This window comes from Talpa occidentalis, unplaced genomic scaffold, assembly GCF_014898055.3.
Source record: "Talpa occidentalis isolate TD23 unplaced genomic scaffold, MPIMG_talOcc4v2.1 talOcc4.11, whole genome shotgun sequence".
Classification (NCBI taxonomy): Eukaryota; Metazoa; Chordata; class Mammalia; order Eulipotyphla; family Talpidae; genus Talpa; species Talpa occidentalis.
Window position 1 is genome coordinate 74,185,333 of NW_023601104.1, and position 24,685 is coordinate 74,210,017.

The 24,685-nt window shown below is 41.8% G+C and overlaps 2 protein-coding genes across 4 annotated transcripts in view; one reads left to right on the top strand and one right to left on the bottom strand.

Moving 5' to 3' along the window:
• Positions 1 to 4,994, top strand: part of ARG2 (arginase 2) — a 47,518-nt gene extending 42,524 nt beyond the window's left edge. For 2 of the 3 annotated variants that reach the window (XM_037503546.2, XM_037503545.2), the window contains one exon: positions 1,930 to 4,993. In XM_037503546.2, coding sequence (XP_037359443.1) covers positions 1,930 to 2,135 — 206 coding nt within the window. In that variant the 3' untranslated portion in view covers positions 2,136 to 4,993. Of the gene's footprint in view, positions 1 to 1,929 lie in introns of all 3 variants that reach the window. The other variant, XM_037503544.2, reaches the window with a different exon arrangement.
• Positions 2,355 to 22,966, bottom strand: VTI1B (vesicle transport through interaction with t-SNAREs 1B). Its single transcript, XM_037503547.1, has 6 exons — positions 22,650 to 22,966; positions 11,668 to 11,726; positions 7,867 to 8,058; positions 5,718 to 5,891; positions 3,929 to 3,990; positions 2,355 to 2,674 (listed from the first exon to the last, which is right to left on the bottom strand). The coding sequence occupies exons 1-6, from the start codon at positions 22,762 to 22,764 to the stop codon at positions 2,578 to 2,580; spliced, it is 699 nt and encodes a 232-aa protein (XP_037359444.1). The 5' UTR covers positions 22,765 to 22,966; the 3' UTR covers positions 2,355 to 2,577.
• Between the last annotated feature and the right edge of the window lie 1,719 nt (positions 22,967 to 24,685).

Consider the following 24,685-nt stretch of genomic DNA (forward strand, 5'->3'; position numbering starts at 1 on the left):
ATAAGGCTACTTTTAAATGACCTTTTGTGTAAAATGTAAGCAACTATGCTACCTCAATGCCATCTCATAAAACTGGGATCTAAATCACATAGACACTCTAGACTGAAAGATTTGGGGCAGATAAATGGACACTGAGAAATGTCCCTGGCACTAGGGCCTGCTGGAATCTGAGCTCTACAGAAAGGAAAAGTGCTTATCTATCAGATTGGACAGTGGCAAGGTCGTCTCATTCTTAAGACATTGTCAAGTGTCATTGTGCTAGTGGCCAGCAAACCTGAGCGTAATCCTCCATGTGGGTTCCCAATGATACCACCTGGAACTGGGACCATACTTCATCCCTCCCTCTTCTGCTGTTAGATTTTATTCCAAAGACTGTCAGGGTACTATCAACTGGATACACAGTCTCCTTAACTAATTTACAGGATAGCAGCAGTCTGGAAACATGGATAAAGAGATATTCATAGCTCAGGCCCTCTTGATTACTTGTGGGTTATGCTAAAGGCCTACATTTAGAGACCTAGATCCCTGCGCAAGAATTGGTGTACATGCTACAGTAGCATGGTTGTTGCAGTTCCGTATGGTACACTGGTAAGGGCAGTATACAATGGCTATAGTGGCATGGAGCACAATCATATACTATAATGTAATATCAGTAAATCAGACTATACCATTAGGTATAGTCACCCATGTTTCAAGCTTTATGGCTAATCTAAGTATTCTGATATGGTATTCTTTTTTTTTTTTTTTTTTTTAAAGGGCTTCGTGAATTTATTTTTTTTTAAAGATTTATTTATTTATTTATACAAGCACTGGGTACAGTCAGAAGCGCAGGAGAGTGAGAGAATTCACCAGAGCCAGAGCGGGGAGCAGAGCAGGCAGAAGGACCGAAGTACACTGCTGAGGGGAGCAGCGGGCGGCAGGAGAGGTCTGCGGTCCATGTGGGACCCTCCTCTGGTGGCTGGGGAGCAGCTGGGGATCGAACCAGCACTGTAGAGGCTGCGGGCAGCTTCGCAACCCAGCGCTCAACTGCTGCGCCACCGGGGAGGCCCTCTGATATGGTATTCTTAAATACTAGTTTAAAGACTCTTGAAGAGGTAGATTAACTTCACCCAGAATAACCTACTAAGTATCCCAGAGAAATGAGGGGGTTTAGGGGTGAAGGTGTTCTATATGTTCAGAGGAAGGGGGAAGAGGAAGAACAGGTCTGGAATAGGTGGTTCTGGTATAATCTTCCCCCCATGGCCGGCTCTAGGCCAAAAGGTATAGTGCTAAGAACATTGCCATAAGTTCTTAAAGCTGCATAGAAGTTAACTAAATTCCAAATTAAACAATTATGAGTCTTCCCTCAACCAAGTGCAAATACTGAGTCAATCTACTAGGAAACATAAAAACTGCCAGACACAGAACCTGTCCTCAAAGCTTAGATCTGCAGACATAAGAGTAAGATATGCAGAGGTAACTGCATCAGGGCATGTGGTTTGGTGACCCAAGAGCTACATATAGCAGTGTACAAAAGTGGGAACACATCTCAGGCTAGTGAGAAGTGGGAGAATTCTTCTGCTTTAATACTTAACACACTTATAGGCAGGTGCCTGGAAAGTTCCTAATATTGGAAATGAGTTTCCCAAACAGTTTGAAAACTCCAGGGGCCCGTCCCTTCCTTATCCTGTCTTGAAAACAGACAAACAAAACTGATAGCTATGCCTATTAACGTTAGGTGAAAAGGGATGCCTGACTTTATTACCTTAAAGCTCTTTCAGTCCTATGCCAACCAGTGTTTCAAGTAAAATCCATTCCCCAGAGGATGAGATGAGGTATAAGGGGCTTCCTGACAGCAGATAACTTTACAGTGGAAAATGACTCTGGAGTTCTTATAATCCTCAGCAGCTTGGGAATTTTCTGAGGTTTAATCATATTTTGTTCTTTCAGGGTTGCTGTCAGCACTGGATCTTGTTGAAGTTAATCCTCGGTTGGCTGCTTCTGAGGAAGAGGTCAAGGCTACAGCCGGCCTGGCAGTGGATGTGATCGCTTCAAGTTTTGGCCAGACAAGGGAAGGAGGACACATAGTCTATGACCAACTTCCTACTCCCAGTTCCCCAGATGAGTCAGAAAGTAAGGAACGTGTGAGAATTTAGGCAATACTGTGCTGTCACAGTAGGCATTCAGAGTTGAGGTATTTGAGGGGATAGTAAGTGGTCACCTGGGTCAATACTGCCTTAATGAGAACATTTGTGCATTCCCAAAATTGTAAACTCTCCTCTCCCTCTCCATTTTGGTGACCAATGCACTACTGTAAATGTATTTGTTTTTATTTGCAGTTCATGGGGCACTGATATGTTGGAGTACTATGTAAATTTAAAGAAGTCATAAACAACATTTATTACCTTGGTATATCATACTGGTCTTGTTGCTGTTCTTCACAGTTCACTGGGTTTTCATCTTCCCTCCCTCCACCCACAGTCAGGCCACACAGTGCATCCTTGAGCTGTTAGCTCACAGCAGCAATATGGTTTCATCTCTAACACCGTTCATTCACAGGGTCAAAGTTCTGATCCACAAACTCCTCCCTGTAGAAGCTCAATGCTTACGAAAAAATTTGTAATAAACCAGGCCTCCCAGGATGACTGCCTCCAATAAGATGACGATGGAAAGTAGCAGCTTGTTGGTTATCACTCTACAAAGAGAAGCAAAGTGGGGAGTGGTCAGAAGGCTGGACAGCATTTTCTTTCCTCTTTAATCTTAAGAGGACTTTCACCCACCTGGGACCAAGATCCGATATTGTGAAGCCGGCCTGAGCTTTTGTCTGATCACATGGCCTCTTAGCAGTAAGTATCTTAAAAGGTACTTTAGCTATAACTTAAGGATAACACTATCTACCTCACAGAAATGTTGAAATCTGGGATGATACCAAAGCATAAAAATTGGTTTCTTAGTTCTAAAATGTCTTCACATAGTAGTTGCTTCCTCACTTTAAAAATAGCTTTATAGCTTTTCTAGGAAGGTTAGTTAAAGAAAAGATTAAAAAGTGATTTTTGAAATTGGGGTGAATTCTATTTCAGAACAACGAATACAAGATTTGCTAGCCAGACAGAGCTGCATCAGTTACATATTACAGCTGTGAGCGCATAGTGGGAAGAGTCTGTATGTAGCAAGCTCTATTGCTGAAATCCAGTTCAGGATGGGTCCTGCTTTAGGATAAGGAACTAGAAGAATGGTAGCCTCTTTTAATCTCTTCCAAACTTATCTTTCACATGCCCACCCCTGCCCCATAGCTACTTCTATTAAAAAAGGTAGTAAAAAATTGATGCTCCTATACTTTTTTTATTACAAAGAATCCAGTGTCTGGTTCTCAGGTTCACTCTAAATTGAAAGTTTCCCCCTACTTCACACTATTTAGGAAAAGCCGGCACTCCTGGTAGTTCTATCAGTTGTAGTTTTTAGTTCATTTACACTATCTACTTCCTTCAAAGTCAGCCTCAATCGTATCACCTCCAAGATCCCATCTGGCCCTGATTCTGTTACTGTCAGCACTTACCTAAGTTAACTCCATGCTAACAACACGAAACTCCTAGATAAAAGGCTGACTCCCATGAAGGGCAAGCAGAGTCAAAGTCAAATACTAAGTAGTGGCAGTAAAAACCACTTTCTAATCAAGTTTTTACAAATATATTTCAAGGATATAAAACTCTATTATGCCAATCTTGGCTTCTCTAAGGAATATAAGACCTTTCAGTGGTAAAATTTTCCATTATTCCAAGTCAGAATATATATTTTTGTAACATAGGAATTTTTTCTGGGCTATTTAACAGGACAAGACAGTACTTATTTATTCTGCTTCGAATATTTCAAGTCACTGTTTAAAGCTTTGACATTCCTGGTTGAAAGTATCCAAGTTAAGAGAAATTTTGTGACTGTTTTTAAAACTTACTTTCTGGACATTGTACGGAGAATCTTTCGACTTTTGCTCAAGTTTTCACTTGTGTTTACCAGCTGAGAAGAGAAAATAACAATTATTTCCCCCTTTCAAAGGTACACTGTAAAAATCTCAACATTCCTAAATTGACAGTATTAAGGGCTATATGCTGAAAAACAAAAAAATCAAACCAATTTAAATGATGGCCTCTGAGTATTAGCAGAAACTGCAAAGGCTAAGATATGTAAGTACAAGTAGGCTTAGGAATTATTTTACAGTTGCTCTGGGTGACTAATCTTCACCTTGTCTATGCAAATCAGAAAGACTTCCAGTATACCTGAAGGTACTTTGACAGTAATTGTGAAGCAATGTAAGATTTGAATTTCATCAGCCAAACTCCAGGAGACTCATGAGTTACTATTGTAGGCTGGGTTTTTTAAACGGAGTTAGTTTAAAAGAAGACAGTGAATTGTGAAAGGAATTTAAGCCTTTTAAAAAAGCCTTTCCCTTTTGACTGCTGTTACTAATCTAGATAGCTGAAGAATATTTCAACAGATGACACCTGCCCTCATTCTCTAATGAGCTCAAAAAATTGCTCTCCCACCTCATTCCCTGGCTTTTAAATTCAGTCAATTTGCCTGGTATGTTCAAAGTGAGAAACCACATGATCTGTAAGCAAGTTGACTTCTCCATGGCTTACCTTGAATTTACTTTATTTACTGTAATTTTCACTGAGGGAGGGAAGGGCATCGTTCTAATTTATGGAGAATTTCAATTAATATTTTCCTATCCAATCATGCTCAGCAAAATAAGCCAGAAAGAAAAAGAAAAATACCTGATGGTCTCACTCATAGCAAGAATTTAGAAACCCTAAATAAGGGACCAGGAAAAAACCGAATTCTAATAAAGATCAAAATCAACAAGCAACTATAAACCAGAGACACACTATGGGGCGGGAGTCGGATCAAAAAGTGGGGGTGGGAATTGTATTGGGGCTATAACCAAGATGAAAATGTATACATTATGCAAAAATGAAAAATGATGTAAAAATGTATAAAATTTAAAAATATTAAAAATACACAACATGAAATAAAAAATTTTTCTATCCAAGTGTCAACAGTATCTGTTTTTCAGTTTGGGTTTGCCTCATGCTCTTAAGAATACATTATTCCACTGACAAATTGTATTTTTAAAAATCCTACGCAGATATATTAGAGAAGAAACAAGTTTTTTCAGAGCTGCTTAGAATGATAGGTTAGGATCCTAATATAGTCATTTTGCCCCACAATGATCAGGCTTACCTTAGGTAACAGTAAAGAGTTTATAGTCCAGGAATGAACCTCTATAAAATGTTAGAGGTACTCTTTTATTACATGTGGACAACAGCCTTGGGTTTACACAACAGGAAAGCTAATTTTTTTAAGTAGATGATACTTTCACAAGAATAAGAATATACCACTAGATGGATGAGAAATAAAAATCTTATTGGTGGTTCTGAGTATTATGACATAACTACTGTCTTGCCAAAGACCGATAATGAGGAATTAGTAAGAGTGACTGCAAATTTATATTTGGCAACTCTTAATAAATGCTGAAACCTGGTTTCTTTAGTCTTTTTTTCCCCAATGACCTCTAAGTCTTAGTAGGTAAAACTATTTACTTCCAAGGGAAATCTCTCTGCCAAACAAACTAAAAATTGAGAAAAGTTTAAGAACCTAAAAGATTATACCCTAAATTCAGCACTGCCATTGCCAGGTACTAGGATGTAATGAGCCCACCTACTTTTCCGTCTGGCCAGACTTACTCTATTTTTGGTACGTTCCAACTGGTCACGTTGCTCCCCCAGCTCTTCTATGATTTCTGAGCCAATCTGGTCAGTCTCGGTGGCTATCCGGTGAGAACGCTCAATACTCTGGGTGGCCCGGTTTAGGCTCTCAGTTCCTTGGAGAAGCAATGCTCTTTGAGATTGTAGCCGATTCTGACAGGAGTGTGGAAGGGAACTGTTAGATTTCTTTCATTATATTTCATTGCCAGCTCCTTTATCACCTTGCTTATATGTAAGAAGGGATACAGTATACTTTTTATTAGTTTTAATAAGTCATGGTCAGACTTAAGCAGAACCTGTAATTTAGTACAGGAACACTAATAAGCTCTCCAGTGCTTATTATACTTAAGGCGAACGGAGGATATTGAAGAGATCAAATTATTTCCTCTGTGTTTGTGATGAATTTGAACTGGGCTGTGTGATTCCTGGACTAGCTACTTCTGGGAGATCAGGGGCCCAGACTTGGGATACAGGATATGGAAAGTCATAAAGCCTCTAACTTGGGTAGCACAACAGACCCTAGATAAATGTCAACTGAAGATTCCCACCTGATTAGTACTGAGCATTAAATCTTTAGGGGCTGTAAGAATTTCACCTCAGGCCAAACACAGAAAACTTTGAAGTTGCCTCACTTGTGATTTGCTCTTAGAGAACGAGGCAAGCTGCCCTAACACCCTATTTTCTAAATCCCCACCCAAGTTTTACTCTACCTATAATCCTAAACACAGACAGCATGAAGACAAAAGTAGCCTTTGTCAGGCCAGAATTAACCACTGACAGAAATGGGTTAGTTCTAAGTTCTTAAAGAATGCACATACAAGGCCTCCCTGGTGGTCCAGAGATTAAAGACACAGCATTACCAAGCCAGCCACTGCAATATGAGTTCAATCCCAGGCCAGGGAGCTGACCCACATGGCGCAGCAGACCTCTCCTGTCTCACCTGCTGCTCCCCTCAGCAGTGTATTTCAGTAGATCCACCTGTTCCACTCCCCACTCTGTCTCTGGTGAATTTTCTCACACACACACACACCCCCCACCCGCCCAACACCTCTGGCCTATACCCCAGTTCTTGGATGCAAAAAATGCATGCACACACATAACCACAGGACCTACTGCTGAGCAGGTAGACTACTAACAACTAGACACCACGATCAAGTAGCCAAAAGACGGCTTCCCAGGTCAGAAATAAAGTCTTTTTGCTTCATTGGTGGCCTCTGTCAGTGAATGAGGAAACCACTGATGTAATATATACACACAATGATCTTAACAATGAACATCTGAAATTTATGTTATAATTACTTAACAAAAAAGCAGAATTTTTTTTTTTAAAAAATAAGGAATGGAGATTTTTCAACTGATAATGCTGAAGAAAGCACATGAAGACAGTAAGATCACATGAATCAACCACAGACAGATCCGGAACAGTAACTAAAGGTTTGTTTAAAATTGTACTGTTAGGCTTTCTACATATGTGCAGTCTGCACTTGTGGGCCGCCATCTGTTTCTCTCCCACATCCTTGCCTTTGTACTGAGGATTTTAATCCTAAATACAACACATTAGTCTTTGAAGTTTACTCCAAGCTATCTAGAGAAGCTAGATAGAAGAATAAGATTTTTGATTTAGCCTAAGTTTATAAATCAGAATACTGGAGGGAGTCAGTTTGGCTCATTTCCCACTACAACAGAATAAAGTGTTATCCCCTTGTTGACAAGAATCCTGCCTTTTCTCTATATCTGGGCTCTTAGGCCAGCTTGATATAAATATAAAGGGAATCTTTGGTTAATTTTGTGATGTTACTCATAAAAACCTAACTGAATTTTGGGGGCTTACTTGAGATGATACTGCATCAGTAGGGTTAGGATATACAATCCAGATAGAATAGGCAATACTTTGCACACCACCACTGTAGACCAAACTGTTTTATATATAAAGGATACAAAGAAATCCAAGTAAGCATAGTTTGGAAAGACCTACACTAAATAGAGATGAGTATCCAAGGGGAAAAAAGGAAGTGGACACACAAGAGGACAGGATGGGAAGTCTAATATGTACTGAACAGGAACTACACAATATCGTTAATTATTGGCCCTTGAGGGGAAAAAAAAAAAAAAGCTGAAGCTTACTTACCATGTGCTCATTCTCTACAGTGTATGTGCCATATTTCATGTCTCCTCGGCCCCCAGGTATGGCTGTCAAAGGTGTACTTCTCACTTCCCGATGGAGTTTGGCAAGGTCCTTCCGGTAGGTTCGAAGCTTAGACATCATAGGGTTACGAAAAGAGAGTGGTGCATATCGTAGTTCCTCCTCCATCTCTGCCAGCTAGGAAGGCAGAAAGTATTGAGTATACCTCAGCTGGGCATATGCCTAGGTTGGACTACTAAAACCACAGAGAGCCCCTGAAATAAATGCTCAAACATAAAGGCAGGGACCATGTATGACATGTTGCACTCATAATTCCAAGTGCCTGGCACATGCCTAGCAAGTACCAAACAGGCACTCAAAAAGTATGAGTTCACTTGGAGAAAGTTCCAATATGACCAACTGAATGAGAGTTCAAGTATTTTATAAATACTTGCTACATTATCTATATCAGCAACACAGAGAAAATTATGCAGAAACAGGATAAGACCTGGTGATTCAGAGTGATCTTAGTCTGATTATCAAAAAGTTCATGCAAGATGTATCATCTACGCCAGGATGAACTTGTATGGCAGAAACACGATGTCCATTTCTATAAAAACAAAATATTTAGATGGAAGGTCTATAAAAGACGGCTAAAAATCTGAAACACAGTTTGCCTTATGAAGCTGTGTACTGAATAGATACAGAAAAAAAATACTGAAAAGGTGATGTACTTTACTGATGCTATGTCTTAGTGATCTACTAATCAAGAGAATTAGAGCATGCTCACAATTTTATTTCCATAAATTTGTTTTTACATAAACTATTTTCAATTATCAAGTAATTATTTCTGTACTTTATATAATGCTTGAGGAGTATCAGTGCTTTAGAATACCTTAATATGAAAATAAGAGAAAATTCCCTTTGAACAATGATGAAACTGTGAATTTAGTTTGCATGCCCTTCCTAGATGTACCTGTTTTTCCTACATCAGGTGTAGTTAATGTCTGCAATATAGCTATTTTTTGCAGTGCCTTAAAAGTTGGTTGCCAGATCATTAATGGGTTATGAATTTTGCAATAAATTTGTGTACTAATAAGAGCTATAGGCATATTTTCTCATTTGGAAGTCCTATTAAGAATTAGAAATGATTCATGTTCAAATGGTTTTGTGTCAGAGATGCTGTAATGGAAGAGTTTCAGGACTTCAAATGCGCTATGATTAAGAAGCCTGGAGCTCACTGTCTTTGTTTCCTTCTTCCTAACAAAGACTCAGGTTAGCAAAAATTATAATCAAGGTTTTGGGCCCACATACAATTTACCAGATAGTTATTGTTCAGAGGAAAATCACTTTTTAAAAAGTTTTTTCAAGTAATGTCATTTAAAATGCAATTTAAAAGCTGCAAAAATTTATTTTGTATTAGAATCTGTTTCTACTGATTACATAACTCTTTCTGCTGAGAGTAAAAGAGAGATGAATGGCATTTCTTCCTAAGCAAAATACAAAATAGGAATGCTTTAGCCTGAAGCTACAGTTTATTTTTTTTCTATTTATTTATGCATACAAGAGCTGGGGTACAGGCCAGAGATCCAGGGGGTGAGAGGATTCCAGAGACAGAGTGGGGAACAGAACAGGCAGACTGACTGAAACACACTGCTGACGGGATTAGCGGGCGAGAGAAGAGAGATCTGCTTCGCCATGTGGGATCAAACCCCTGGCTAGCCAGGGATCAAACTCGTGCTGCAGAGGCTGCGGACTGCTTCACAGTGCGATGCTTAACCCCTTGTGCCACCAGGGAGGCCCCTGCAGTTCATTTTTTGAGTTCAATTGTGTGAAATATTTTTTATTTTGGGGTTTCTACATAGTGAATACATACTGGAAACTTAGGATGAGTACATACAACTGACCTTTGCACAAGGTAGGGACTAAGGGAACAGACCACGATACCCCTGAGTCCTATATCCAGGGACTCAACCTACTGACACAAAAGGTTGGGTAAATCCTTGAATGTGAACATACAGATAGAACAAAAAAATCCTTGTATGAGTGGCTCAGGACAGTTCAAATCTATGTTGAAAAAGGATCAATTGGGGCCTCCCCTGGTAGCGCAGCGGTTGAGTGCTGGGCTGCGAGGCTGCCTGCAGCCTCTGCAGCGCCGGTTCGTTCTCCGGCCACCGGTGAGGGGGGTCCCACAAAAAAAAAAAAAAAAAAAAAAGGATCAGTTGTATTTAAAAGCACAAATATAAGACAAAAAAATCTATTTAATGAGTGAAAATACTAGTAAGCACTTAACAGCTTATTAAACATTTTTACATCTATTTTCTCATTTAAACCTCACAACAAATCAATAATACCACTCTGCTTCATAAAAAGACTTCTAAGGGGCCTCCCTGGTGGCACAAGGGGTTAAGTCTCAGCACTGTCAAACTATCAGCAGCCACTGCAGCGCCAGGGAGCTAACCCACATGGCACAGCAGACCTCTCCTGTCTTGTCCGCTGTTCCCCTCAGCAGTGTATTTCAGTAGATCCGCCTGTTCTGTTCCCCACTCTGTCTCTGGTGAGTCCTCTCACCCCCCCATATCCCCACACCTCTGGCCTACACCCCAGCTCTTGTATGCATAAATAAAAAAATTAAAAAAAAAAGAGATGGTACTTCCAAGAAATAGGATCTGTCTTTGATTTAAAAAAAAAAAAGGTCTTCTAAGACTCAATCATCTCCATGTCAGAGATAACCAGACCTCAAATCACAACTTCATTTTTCTGGGATTAGACTATAATACCTATACATGGTCACAAGAAGCCACAACTTCTTTTCATTTGCTTGGGATGGGCAGGGTGGGAGTTGTTAATTTAGGTTAATTCAGAGAAGGTAGTATCTGAGCACAAAATAAACTGGTATTAGCTAAAAGATATTAAAAATGTTACCAAGGTGATAAAGAGAAGACTGGCTATGTAAAAGGTAGTATGGCCATCCCTAGCTGTGCACAGGTATAGTGGCCTAGCCCCTTTTAAAATAGATGGAGAAGAGAGGAAAAGATGAGTTTAACTTCGCAGAACTGTACTGGGATACAGGGAGGGAAGGAGGAAATTTCTCTGGCTTAAAAAACATTTTTCTTCTAAGTCTACTCTGGGGCCCCCCAAAATAGGGGCAACTGTTTCTGCAGAGTACTACCAGGGACCTGGACGTCAGTCCCAATCTCCTGAAGTTAGAATATGATGATTTTGGAGACAGGATTCTTACCTCCAAAGGATGAGAGCAAAAAAAATTTTTTTTTTTTTTTTTTTTTTAAGAAAAGTTACAGATTAAGAAGTAACTGTTAAACTGCATAGCAACCTAGACCAACAAGTTTTGGGTCCTGATTAGGACATCATCCTATCTATGCTTGCCTTGCCATGGTACCAAATCCAGCCACTGTGCTGGCTGTCTTGTAAGACAGAAGAGAATATGGCTAGAACCATTCCTGAGCTACATTTTCTGTGACAAATTTCACAAACAACAGTAACTTATCTTATTGGCCAGCTTTTAACATATTTAAAAAGAGCACCCAGGTGAAGTTATAAAATGCACTTCTACTCACCTCAGAAATGTATTATCAAAGACTCATTTCAGGAGTTTCTTCAAGCTTAACCCATTTGCATTTATCACCCCTATCCCCCAACACCCTTCCCTATCGACTGGCCTCATTTAATAAGAAATAACAAGATCAACAGACAGTACAGTTAGCTGTGAGCAGGTCATAAGCATTACTTTTGGAAAAGACCAACATCTGGTAGAAGAAACTAGTAAGACTTACTCCCCATTCTTACCGTTTCATTTGCTTCCTGTTGCTTCTCATCAAAGTCTCTGATCAACTTTTTCTTCTCTTCTGGAAAAGAAAAGACAAATTTCAACCATTTGGTCCTGTTTGCACACAGTTATAGAAGCCATTTCCTCTGCTTAGAAGAAGCTTCCCATTCCTCCCTCGGTCGGGGTAGTAGTACTTAGCCACTCCTAAAAGGCATTTTGAAATGTATAGGAACTTGCTATCATACAATGTCTGGGGGATGGAGTAAGGGGAAGAAAGGGTAATATTACTGGCACTTAGCACCAGAGAACAAGAATTGCCGATTTGGGACAATACTATTATAACAGTTATCTGGCCCTGAAGGCTAGTAGTGTCCCAGCTGAAAAATACCACAAGTCTGAAGTTTATCATTCCCAACCCTCCACATCCCCCGATCTAAAGGAGAACGAGGCACACTCATTAGTAAGAATATTTACCAAATTCTGAAACCTCTGCCACCCCCAACCCCTGTGAATCACTTTTCCATACAAACTATATGCACTGCTTTTTAGCAAAAACAACAACAAAAAAACACCAAAACCCCACCCACTCTGCTCACTGGGAAGGTTGCACGATAATGGACATATTTCTAGGCCACACTCCTTGGCTATGGCATGGGAGATGTTGGCCCTCACTGGCTCACACAGTGAGAAAGTCATGCCCCTTTCAATTCTCTTTCAGTCCTCCTCATGTCATTTTGGTGCTAGTATGTATTTAATATCTAAAAGTTACTAGTCTCCCCTTTTACCAAAGATAGAAGAGGCTTCAGCTCCAAAACAATAACAGATAACTAAAACAGTATTGTTTGCCCTCACTGTATTTTTTTTTTTTAAAGATTTATTTTTATACAAGAACCGGGGCACAGGCCAGAGGTGTGGGAGGTGAGAGGATTCACCAGACAGAGTGGGGAACAGAACAGGCAGACTGACCAAAGTACACTGCTGAGGGCAGCAGTGGGTGAGTCAGGAGAGGTCTGCTGCGCCATGTAGGTAGCTCCCTGGCCTGGGATCGAACTGGCGCTGCAAAAGCTGTAGACAACTTCACAGCAGCTGTTCTCAACCGCTTGTGCCACCAGAGAGGCCCCCTCACTGTATTTTTGGGGGATCATTTCCAATTTACTGTAAATTACTTTCAATTAATGATATAATTCTAGAACAGGGTTTCATATGTAGCACAGCAGCTCCCTGACTGCAATTTATTGAAAATCAGCTCTCAACACAAAGGTTTGGATGAATGAATAAGTAAATGCGTGACAAGTATCTTTCAGAAACATTTAAGAAATGTTTACATGTAAACAAATGTAAACATCAAATATACTAATATATAGAAAACAAGTAATAAATTGTAAAGATCGTTATCAGACACAGCAAAAATTATGGCAGGGTACAGGCATGCTGATGGTAAACATTTGGATGGGGGGAACCCCTGTACAAACGGGGTTAGGTTGTGGTTGCAACTTTGTATTTGACTCAATCTATAAGTTTGGATAATTCTCATTCCTTTGAAAGCTGACCTCTCTTCTTTGCTATAAAACAAGGAGGAAGGTTGACTCTTCATATGTAACAATCAAAATTTTTGAACTTTTTTTTAAGATTTATTTTATTTATGCATATGAGCACCGGGGTACAGGTTAGAGGTGCGGGGGGTGAGAGGATTCACCAGAGACAGAGTAGAGAGCAGAGCAGGCTGAATGACTGAAATACACTGCTAAGGGGAGCAGTGGGCTAGTCAGAAGGTCTGCTGTGCCATGTGGGTAGCTCCCTGGCCAGCTGGGGATCAAAGTGCTGTAGTGGCTGCAGATAGCTTCATAGTGCTGCAACTTAACCCCTTGTGCCACCAAGGAGGGCCCCCATTCTACTTTGTCTATGAACTTGACTACTCTGGGTACCTCATATAAGAGGAATCAAACAATATTTGTCCTTTTGTGTCTGGCTTATTTCACTTAATGTTTCCAAGGTTCACCCATGTTGTTGTGCGCATGGGGACACATTCTCTTAAAAACTGAATTTTCATCCAATATGAATGAAACACAAGCCAGTACCTCTGTCTGTTAAAGAAAGAGCAATCTGGGCCTCCCCGGTGGCGCAGTGGTTGAGCGCTGGGTTGTGAAGCTCCCTGCAGCCTCTGTGGCGCCGGTTCGATCCCCGGCTGCTCCCCGCCCACCAGAGGAGGGTCCCACATGGTGCGCAGACCTCTCCTGCCGCCCGCTGCTCCCCTCAGCAGTGTACTTCGGTCCTTCTGCCTGTTCTGCTCCCCGCTCTGGCTCTGGTGAATTCTCTCACCCTCCCACGCTTCTGACTGTACCCAGTGCATGTATAAACAAACAAACAAACAAACAAATAAATAAATAAAATACGTGCCTCTTTAAAAAAAAAAAAAAAGCAATCTTTTCCAGTGCCAAAGAAAACAGCTAAGTTGGGCTTATGGAGGGATGGCAACATACTGAGTTTGTTGACCTCTGTTCACCCTGATCATCTTAATCCTTTTCAAACCCAATCCCATTTAATATAATGGAATATATATATGTGTGTATATATATATAATGCATAAATGCTTTATATGGATTTATATTTTGTTAACACAACACCATCTAGCATGTCAGTTGTCTTGCTTTTTGAGTGATCATTAATCATTTTGGATGTGTCCATTCTATATTATTCTCAACTTGAGATCAAGCTCCCCAGAATAAAGAATTTTTTTCTTTTATGTCCCATAGCTTCTAGAATTATAAAACCAGTAGTAGCAAGATCTAAGGAACAAATGACAATGCATAAAGAGAAAATGACAATGTATCCTTTACTATCTCATTTACTGTCATGTGACATTGCCTTGATATACACAGGCAGTCCATGTGAACTATTTCTTCCTCCACCTGGCTCACAAGAACCATGGTTTATTGCTTAAAAAAAAAAAAAATGGAAGAAAGTTCAGGTATGGCAAGTGGTTGGCATCTTTACCGTCCATATGTAACTGAAATGAGCAACAAAGCAACTGCTACTATCTCTGAGGCATGTTCCCAGTTACCAGCAATAAATTAATATGTGCAATTAAGAATGATGAGGTGATTTGATACCATGGAGCAGTATCATATTATCTTGTAATAAGCTATCACAAAGGTGCCAAGTGTCATCACTCCTCTAAATAGGCACATCTCCAAACTCAAATATACTCACTTCTGACAAGCCAGATAGTAGGAAGAAATAGTTTAAACACAAATACATACCCTTCCTAGCTTGGATTTTTCTGCAACACTGTTAATAATAAAATCTCCTTTATTCTTTCTTTGCTAAACGATACGAAAATCTGTAATCTTAGGCAAATCCTAGAATGATGTATAGAAAAGGCTATATAAGAGTACAGGGAGAAAACAACTACACAATTTAGATTCTTTTCCTAACTTTCTTAAATATTTCTATTCTCAGTCTTTCTGGAGTTGGAATATTCCTCTTTTTACCTGATTTTAGAAAACACAGACTTTCTCCAAGGAGTGCTCTATGGCTTAAGTAATTTGATATGAGTCTGATTCTACCCTTTTATAAGTTCAAAAGGCTGAAACCTACCCAACTGAGAGGTATCAAGAGCAGCTTCTTTATGCTTTAGTCTCAGAATTGTGAAGCCAATGAATATTAGACCTCAGAGTACTGGACCTCAGACATCATCTAGTCCACCTTCTCATTTTATGGTTGAGAAAATCGAATGCACTGGAGAATGTTATGTCAACACTCCTAGAAACAAGTCACCTGACTTGAAATCCAATGCTTCTGTGTAATACTGAAGGCTAGTTTTGTGTTCTTAGGGTGTAGCCTTTAGCAAAAGGTAAAATGTGTTCAAACAAACTGCTTAATTTTTTAGGGAGCCAAAATTAACACTAACAATGAACTACCAACTTTACATATTGGATAGAATGAGCCCCAGCAACAAGAGTGAGCCAACAGTTTACCATGCAAACCTTTCCAAACCAGTTACATGTGAGTGAGACTCACTTAAGGCTGACTGACTGGTGAACTGGGTAATGGTGGCACCATGTCCGAGACATGGAATACAATGGAAGCAAGCGGCTCTGAAAGACAGAGCTAGAATAAGCCTATATTAATGCTCAACCAAGGTGGGCTGCCTCTTTTCTTACTGGCTATTTGAATTACCATCCAGGAATGACCAATTTTGGCTGTCAGTAAAACCAATAGCTTTGGTTTAACAGGGACTTAAAAATATTAATATATGGTTAATTTGCTTTTGATGCCACACTGTGGCATTTCTAGGACCTACATTCCCAGTAGAGCATAACAGTTTGTCAGATCTCACATCATACAGGAGGTAAAAAGTATCAGATTCCTGTGTAAATAAGAAATTTAACAGTACAGGTCTCCAAGGGTTTTTTGAAAGAGTTAAAAGAGATAATACAGGGCCTCCCTGGTGGGGCAAGGGGTTAAGCACCGCACTATGAAGCAATCCGCAGCCTCTGCAGCATGAGTTGGATCCCCGGCCAGCCAGGGCCATCCTTTCACCCCTTGCATCTCTGGCCTGTACCCCAGCTCTTATACGCATAAATAAATCTTGGGAAAAAAAAAGAGATAATACACATAGCAAACACTCATCAGCAAATGACACACATAGGAAGGACATAAATAGTAACTACTATTGTTTTTAAAAGTAAATCCTGGGGCTTCCCTAGTGGCACAGGGGTTAAAGTCTCAGAGTTATCAAGCTATCGCCAGCCACTGCACCAAGAGTTCAATCCCTGGCCAGGGAGCTAACCCATATGGCATAGCAGACCTCTCCAGTCTCACCCACTGCTCTCCTTAGCAGTGTATTTCAGCAGATCTGCCTGTTCTGTTCCCCACTCTGTCTCTGGTGAATCTTCTCACCCCACCCCAACTCAGTTCTTACATGCATAAATAAAAATAAATCTTTAAAAAAAAAGAGAATAATAAAGTTGGAGGCATCACACTTCCTGCTTTGAAACTACATTACAAAACTACCGTAATAAGAACATTGGTATTGGCATGAAAACATACACACAGATGAATGGAACAGAATCCAGAAATAAACACATACATAACTGATCAACTTAGTTATTGCAAAGGAGCCAAGAATGAGAAAAGTCTCTTAAATTGCACAGCTACACACAAAAGAATGAAATTGGACCATTATCGTACAACACACACAAAAATTAATTCAAAGTAGTATTAAAGACTTGAACACAAAACCTAAAAGCCCAAAAGTCCTATAAAAAAAAACACAGGCAGTAAGCTTCCTGACATCACACTGGTCTTGGTGATGACTTTTTGGATTTGACACCAAAAGCAAAAGCCACCAAAAAGAGAAGTAAACAAATGGGAGTACATCAAACTTAAAATCTTCTGCAATAGCAATGGAAACCTTAACAAAATGAAAGGCAACTGACCACATGAGAGAAAATATTTAGAAATCATTTATTCAATAAAGGGTTAACATCCAAAATATATAAAGAACTCATACAATCTAGCAGTAAAAAACAAAAACAAAAACAAAACAAAAAAAAAAACACTGAACAATCAAAAATGGGTAGATCTGAACATTTTCCCCAAGAAGTCATCCAGATAGCCAACAGATACATGAAAAGATGTGCAATATCAATAATCATCAACAATGTAAATCAAAACCACAATGAGGGGCCTCCCTGGTGGTGCAAAGGGTTAAGATGCAGTGCTATGAAGCTATCTGCAGCCACTGCAGCACAAGTTCGATCCCCCACCACAGAGCTGACCCACGTGGCGCAGCAGACCTCTCCTGACTAGCCCACTGCTCCCCTGTAGGGGCAGGACAGGACACAGTGCAGGTTTTCTGATCCAGCAGACAGGGTAAAGGAAGAGTCAGAGTCCTCAGTGGTTTTTGCAGATCTTTTATTTAGATTTACCAGTCCTCCCAGCCCCCAGCAAATCCTCACTGTCTGGGCTCTCTCTGGCGTTCTCTCTGCTTCTCTTGGCTTCCATTCGTTCTTGGCTTCTGCTGGCGTCCCCGTGACGCCACCCTTATAAACTCAGTCTCTCAGCCCATGTGTATCCACTCCAGGTGCCCACCATCAGGCATGCATTCAGGACCACAGGGTTCTCTCATCTATCCTAATGGCGGGAGGGCAGAAAAGCCTGATACTTTTTCCTTACCCGACATGCCCTCAGAAGCGTATTTCAGTCAATTTGCCTGTTCTGTTCCCCACTCTGTGTCTGGTGAATCCTCTCACCACCCCCCCCCACAAACACACACACCTCTGGCCTGTACCCCAGTTCTTGTATCCATAAAATAAATCTTTAAAAAAAAGAAACCACAATGAGTTAACACCTCACACCTGTTAGAATGGCTATTATCAAAAAAACAAGCATTGATGAGGATATTGAAAAAACGTAGAGCTTATGTTCGATTCCCCTGGAGGGTTGTTAAAACAGACTTAAAATAGTTACTGATTCAGTTAAGTGTGGCCAGGACCCCAAAATCAGCACTTCTAACCAGTTCCTAGATTCTGCTGATGCAGAGACCACACTTTGAAAACTGTCCTGTCCTAGTGAAGGGAAGACAAATAAGATACATTAAACATCATAAATACGTAGAAATGCTCTGGGGAAAAAAAAGTAGAACAAGGTAAGAGTAAAGTAGAAAAAGGTAAAGAACAAAAGTAAAGTAAAACACGGTAAGAGTAGCCATATACAGAGATAATCGTCTCATATTTCACTTAAATAGAACATTTCAATTTCTCATATAATAATTAACAAAGGCTAATCACTGTTACTATTGTTAGGCAATATTCTAAGAGCTTCACATTCTAAGAGATTAGGCAGTATTCTAAGATTTACTTTTATTTATTTGTGCACACAAGAACTGGGGTGTAGGCCAGAGGTGTGGGGTATGAGTGAAAGGATTCACCAGAGACAGTGGGGAGCAGGACAGACAAATGTATTGAAATACACCGCTGAGGGGAGCAGCGGGGGATATAGGAGAGGTCTGCAGCACCTGCAGATCCCTGGCCAGGGATCAAAATTTTGCTGAGACTTTAAACCCTGCGTGTAAAGGCAGGACTGGCCACAGTGCAGGTTTTCTATTATCCAGCAGATCGGGTAAAGGAGGAGTCAGAGTCCTCATTGGTTTTTGCAGGTCTTTTATTGGGATTTACCTGGTACACATGAGGCAAGGGTGCTGGGGGGCCGGGAGGCTGGCAGTCCTCCCAGCCCCCAGCAAATCCTCCCTCTATCTGGGCTCTCGGGTGATCTCTGCTTCTGCTTCTTGGCTTCTCTCTCGGCTTCTCTTTCGACTTCTGCTGGCGTCCCCGTGACACCGCCTTAAAATTAAGCCCAGTCTCAGCCCAGGTGAATCCCATCTACCTAAGCCCACACCCTACTCCAGGTGCCCGCCATCAGGCATGCATTCAGGACCGCAGATACATCATCTATCCTAATGGCAGGAAGGCAGAAAAGCCTGACATTTTCCTTACCCTACACTGCGCCACCAGGGAGGCCCCAGCTTCACATATATTAACTCATTTAATCCTCCCAAACTTCTCTGAAGTATTTACTCTGTCCTACAACCACTTTGCAAGGAAAATGAGTTAAGGTTAAAGAAACTTGTCCAAGGTCACAAAGGTACTAAGTAAAGACCTAGGATTTGAACTCAGGTACTCTGGCTCTAGAATCTTTGCTGTTAAATCTTACACTCCACCTACCAATTCACATACCTTCTTCATTTAATGGCAGAAGAAATGTCAAGCTAGAATGAATATGCATTATGCTCTTTATTCCACAGATGTTCTCATCCACAATCTAAACAAGCTTATTTCTCTTATTTATTTAAATTCATCATTCTTTCACTGACCAAGTGAGAAAATGCAGACATCTTTAAATCTATCTCCCTCACTCTCCATATTCAGTTAATGTGGTTAATTTCTGTCTCAGAAGCACTTTTTAAGATTTAGGGCAAGCTAAATTCCCATGGCACCTGGACAACTGCCACAAAGGTTCCTAACACAGCACCCAGTATCCAGATTCTTGCTCCATTTTCATGTACTCCTCAGGCACCAGCATTCTTCTATTGTAAAATAAAGTCTGGTCATGTTAAGCATTTGCTTAAAATCCTTTACTGATTCTCCATATCAAGTGAAAATCTCTTAATGTGATGCTTTACATCTGGCTGTTTCTCATGGTCCTACTACTACTCCTCTCACACACATATCCTAAGCTCCTGTCATAGCTGGGACTATTCTATTTTTCATTCCTTTCTTGCCTATTCCCTTTTCCCGTGTCTGGCAAATACCCTTCAATCCGTTATACTCAATTCAAAGTTGTCTTTTCCACAAGTTTCCATCTCCCTTCCACCCCTTGTCTGCCTTTTTTGTGATGGGTTCAAAACTTTATTTTCGAACTTAGCACACAGTTTGTTGTAAATTTGATCTCACTTAAGGCAAGAACTCTTGGAATTCCTCTGGGCCCAGGACAGTGACTGCTAAATAATTCTCAGTAAATGTTTTTAAATATGACTGATTTAATTACACTGCAGAAGCTACAAGGGTTGTTATATACATTATTCAGTGCCTACATAGTCATGATGGAAATTAAAGCTCTGGAAAGCTTATAGAGTCATCTCAAGAACTAGAAAAAAAGAATTCAGAGATGAAGCCCAGTATGTTTGTTTCATCAAATTCAATTTATTCAGCAAATATTTATTGAGCAGTATGAACAAATAAGGAGATAAAGTTGTTAAAATTCTTACTGTAGCCCAGGGGAATGTGTACAATGAATTTATTGACCAATTAAACAACTAAATTTAACTGCAATTTATGCATTTTGTGTTTGATCAAAAATGAACTCTTTGATTGTTCTCTTTGCAAAATGAAAAGTAGATGACAATGGTTAACATAAATAACTTGTTTTCCAGTCTGTAAAAGGAATGCCCCTTTGCACTATTTTGCTTTACAAAAACAAATATTGCAAATTTCATTCAGCACCAAATTGAAAAAGGGGTCTACTTTTCAACCAGGTACATCTGATCCAGCACTCTTGCTCAATATCCTTTAATTGCATTCCACTGCCTTTAGAAAAAGATGTTTATCTCTCACCTGGCCTACAAGGCCTCCCATCATCTGGTCCTCCCTATCTCTTGCCAGCCTCATCTGCTGCCATTATCTCCTTAGCTCAGCTCATCCCAAACACATTGGCCTTCTTGGTCTTTCTTGTACAAACCAAGTTCATCTCGGCTTAAAAATCTTTGTACTGTTATTCCATCCTCCTGACACTCAGGTCTCCCAGATTTTTCAAGGTTTTTTTCTCCTAGTTTATTCAAGTTTCTGCTAAAAATGCCACCTCCTCAATGAGGACATTCACAGCCACCCTATTTAACACTGGAGCCCCCACCCAAGTGTTTCCTGTATTGCTTTTTATTTTTTTAAAGATTTATTTATTTAGGCATACAAGAACTGGGGAACAGGTCAAAGGTGTGGGGGGGTGAGAGGATTCACCAGAGACAGAATGGGGAGCAGAACTCGCAGATTGACGGAAGTACACTGCTGAGGGGAGCAGAGGGCAAGTCAGGAGAGGTCTGCTGTGCCATGTGAGAGCTCCCTGGCCTGGATCTAACTCGTGCTTCAGTGGCTGCAGATTGCTTCATAGGCTGCGTCTTAACCCTTGCGCCACCAGGGTGGCCTCCTGATTGCCTTTTAACAAAGTCCCTTAATACTTATACATTACTACCCACCCACTAGAATGAGAATTTGTATGTTTTTTTCTCACTGTAATTTCCAATATTGCCAGCATTGAAGATGGTGTCTGGCATAGAGCAACCTATTTCAATAAATACATGTTAAACAAACATGAATTTCATTCTCACCAGTCATTCAATTTATATAACTTAGGGTCACTTCCAGAATAAACACCCAAGCTTTAACCCTTAAAAACTACAGTCTTATCCTCCTTGCCATCAAGCACTATTTATTCTGAGTCAAAGTACTCTGGCAGGCCTACCACAGAATTGAACTGGAAAACTCTTACCTCCTTCTGGCAAAGCTTGAGGCAACTGAATTATTAAATCAAGGGGGCAGAAAACAGCCTAAGCACTCAAAAAGTTAACAAAAGAAATGCCTAAACGCCGCAATTACGATTTTCAGGACTAATCAATCCCTTCCCCCCATTCACCAACCCTAAAAGTTATGACCACTTTGGGTTATTAACCCTTTTTATGCTACTGGTCCTTTGCCAGCCAGCAGAAAACCATGAACCTCTCCTGAGAATACTGCTTTTAAAGGCATAACAAAATAGAAGTACCAAAGAAACTAATTTCATTGAAATACAGAACCGCAGGTTTAAAGATTCTTAGGGCCTCCCCGGTGGTGCAGCGGTTGAGCGCTGGGTTGCGAAGCTGCCCGCGGCCTCTGCGGCGCCGGTTCGATCCCCGGCTGCTCCCCGGCCACCAGAGGAGGGTCCCACATGGTGCGCAGACCTCTCCTGCCACCCGCTGCTCCCCTCAGCAGTGTACTTCAGTCCTTCTGCCTGCTCTGCTCCCCCCTCTGGCTCTGGTGAATTCTCTCACCCTCCCGCGCTTCTGACTGTACCCAGTGCATGTATAAACAAAACAAACAAATATAATAAATAAATAAAAACATGCCTCTATTAAAAAAAAAAAATAAAGAAACTATTTAGAACTATGTATTTAAAAAAAAAAAAATAAAGATTCTTATACTATTCTTGCCACAGCGAAACTGAGATGAGAAAAACCTGAAGGCTATAGGGGGACCAAGAGGGAGAATCCTAAGAAGACACTCCGCGTTTTACCGCCTGAGCACCCTAAGTGACAGCAGGGACACCACGGGTGCGGGACCGGGCAGCCCTAGGGGACGTGCCTGAGGATGAACGGAGACAACAGGACGCTGACTGGGAAGGAGGGCGACGGCTCTTCTTCCCAGAGCGCGCAGGACCCGGTTCCGCAAAGCTTGGCCCGGCCCAGCCTCACCCGTTCCAGCCATCTTTAGGAGCCGCTCCGGAACCCCTCGTAGGTCTTCATGGAGGCCGCGGAAGATCTCATGCAGTTTCTCGAAATGCTCCGAGGAGGCGGCGGAGGTGGCCATGGCGCCGGCCGCGCTCGAGCAGCGGCTGCCGAGACTCTGGGCACCAGGCCCGCTCCTAGCACGGCGGTCAGCCGCCCAGCCCCGCAGGCATCACGGCGAGCGCCGCCAACAGCGCCCCGGACGAGCCGCTTCCGGGACTGCGAGGGTCCTCCTGAGCCGGAACGCCCACCCTTCATGCCGTCACTCGGGGAACGCCGGGCGCGAAAGCCTGACGAAAAGTCGGGGGAGCCGCTCTTCTCGGGAGACTTCCGGGGCGTGGTGCCGCTCCCGAGAGAGCGACATTCAGAAGCCCCAGAAATATCCAGTCCAGGGTTGAGGAAAGCATCACAGCGGAAGGGACATTCGGGACCCGCGCGACTGGCAGCGCAGCAGCCTCTGCCGAAGGCCCCGCCTTCCGGCGAGGGGCGGGCGCCGCGGTGCATGCTGGGGACTGAAGTTCGGCGGGAGACGCACAGTCTGAGCTACCCAGCGTCGTAGGGGGCGTGGTTTCGTTTGTGTTGTGGCGCGGAGGAGTGACGCTGTCGCTTCTTGATTTGGTTTCAGTTTGTGCTTGGCACCATGTTCAGTGTCTTCGCCCTGACTTCCTCAGTTGGGCTAAATGTTATAATTTACAGCCATGGAAAAACAGACCCATCAGATTCCTGCGGGCCCCAGAGTAAAACGCTTCAACCCTTCAGGGGACCAGGGTACTTGGAGTCAGAAGTGGCTCGGGCAGCGTCCCCGGCGTCACACTCGGCCTCTAGTGATCAAGCTCACCTAGTGTGTCAGTTCACTTTGTAAGAGGAATCGTGAGGAGCAACCCCTGAGCCTGTGGATGGCGCTCCTACCCAACTGGATGGTAGAAGGAGCTTTTCAGACTGCCCCTGAGAGAGGGATGCGAAATAGGGGTGGAGTTGGGTCTTTGGGCGGTTGAACAGCTGGGGCTTCAGCAGTGAAATTGCTCGAGGAGAGGTGTCTATGGAGGAGAAGCCACCAGCTTGCCACCTGTGGCTTCAGCTTGGAACTTGGTCACTGCTCAGCTGATACTATCTGGGGAAGGATAAACAGCATCTGGCCAATTACCAGCCTTTAATCAGTCTCAATCTCTCTCTGCCTTCCACCTCCCCCTCTCCCATTCCTTTTCTCATACCCCATGTGTCTCATCATGTGTCTGCTTTGGGAGTGTAGCTCGCATTCTAAAGCGCAGGGGAGGACCCACCAATCCAGTCCCCCTGGTTTGTCCTGTATCAACTCCATTGTTTTTTGTTAATGTTAAGTTATAGACAATGTGCAGGGATCTGGACATATAATGAATCAAACATTCATTCCCTCTGCTTTGGTTAATTTATGTGAGAAGACTCCGGCTTCATTAGGTTTCTTTCCCACTAAGTGTAATGTGTTACCTATACCAAGTTCTTTCCTGCACTCCATGGGTTTTGATGGTTTAGAGTGGAATGTACCTATTTTCATGGTTTGCCAATGGAGCCTGTTTTGGAATGTTTGCTTGGCAGCCCAATACTACACTGTCCACACAAAGTATATGAACATTGAAGGGGCTGGGAGGTATTAATGTGGTGATTTGTATCTCCTAGACCATATTTTTATTAGCCTAAGTTCAATGACCATGATTGGACAAACTTTTGTTGAGTTCTTAATTTTTTTTAAAGAGATGTATTTATTTATGCATACAAGAACTGGGGTACTGGCCAGAGGAGTGGGAGGGTGAGAAGATTTACCACAGACAGAGTGGGGAATAGAACAGGCAGACGAACTGAAAACATTGCTGAGGGGAGCAGCGGGCAAGACAGGAGAGGTCTGCTGCGCCATGTGGGCAGCAACCTGGTGGGAGATGGAACTGCAGTGGGCGCAAATAGCCTCATAGGTTGAATCTTAACCCTTGCGCCACCAGGGAGGCCCCTGAACTCTTAATTTTATTTGAACT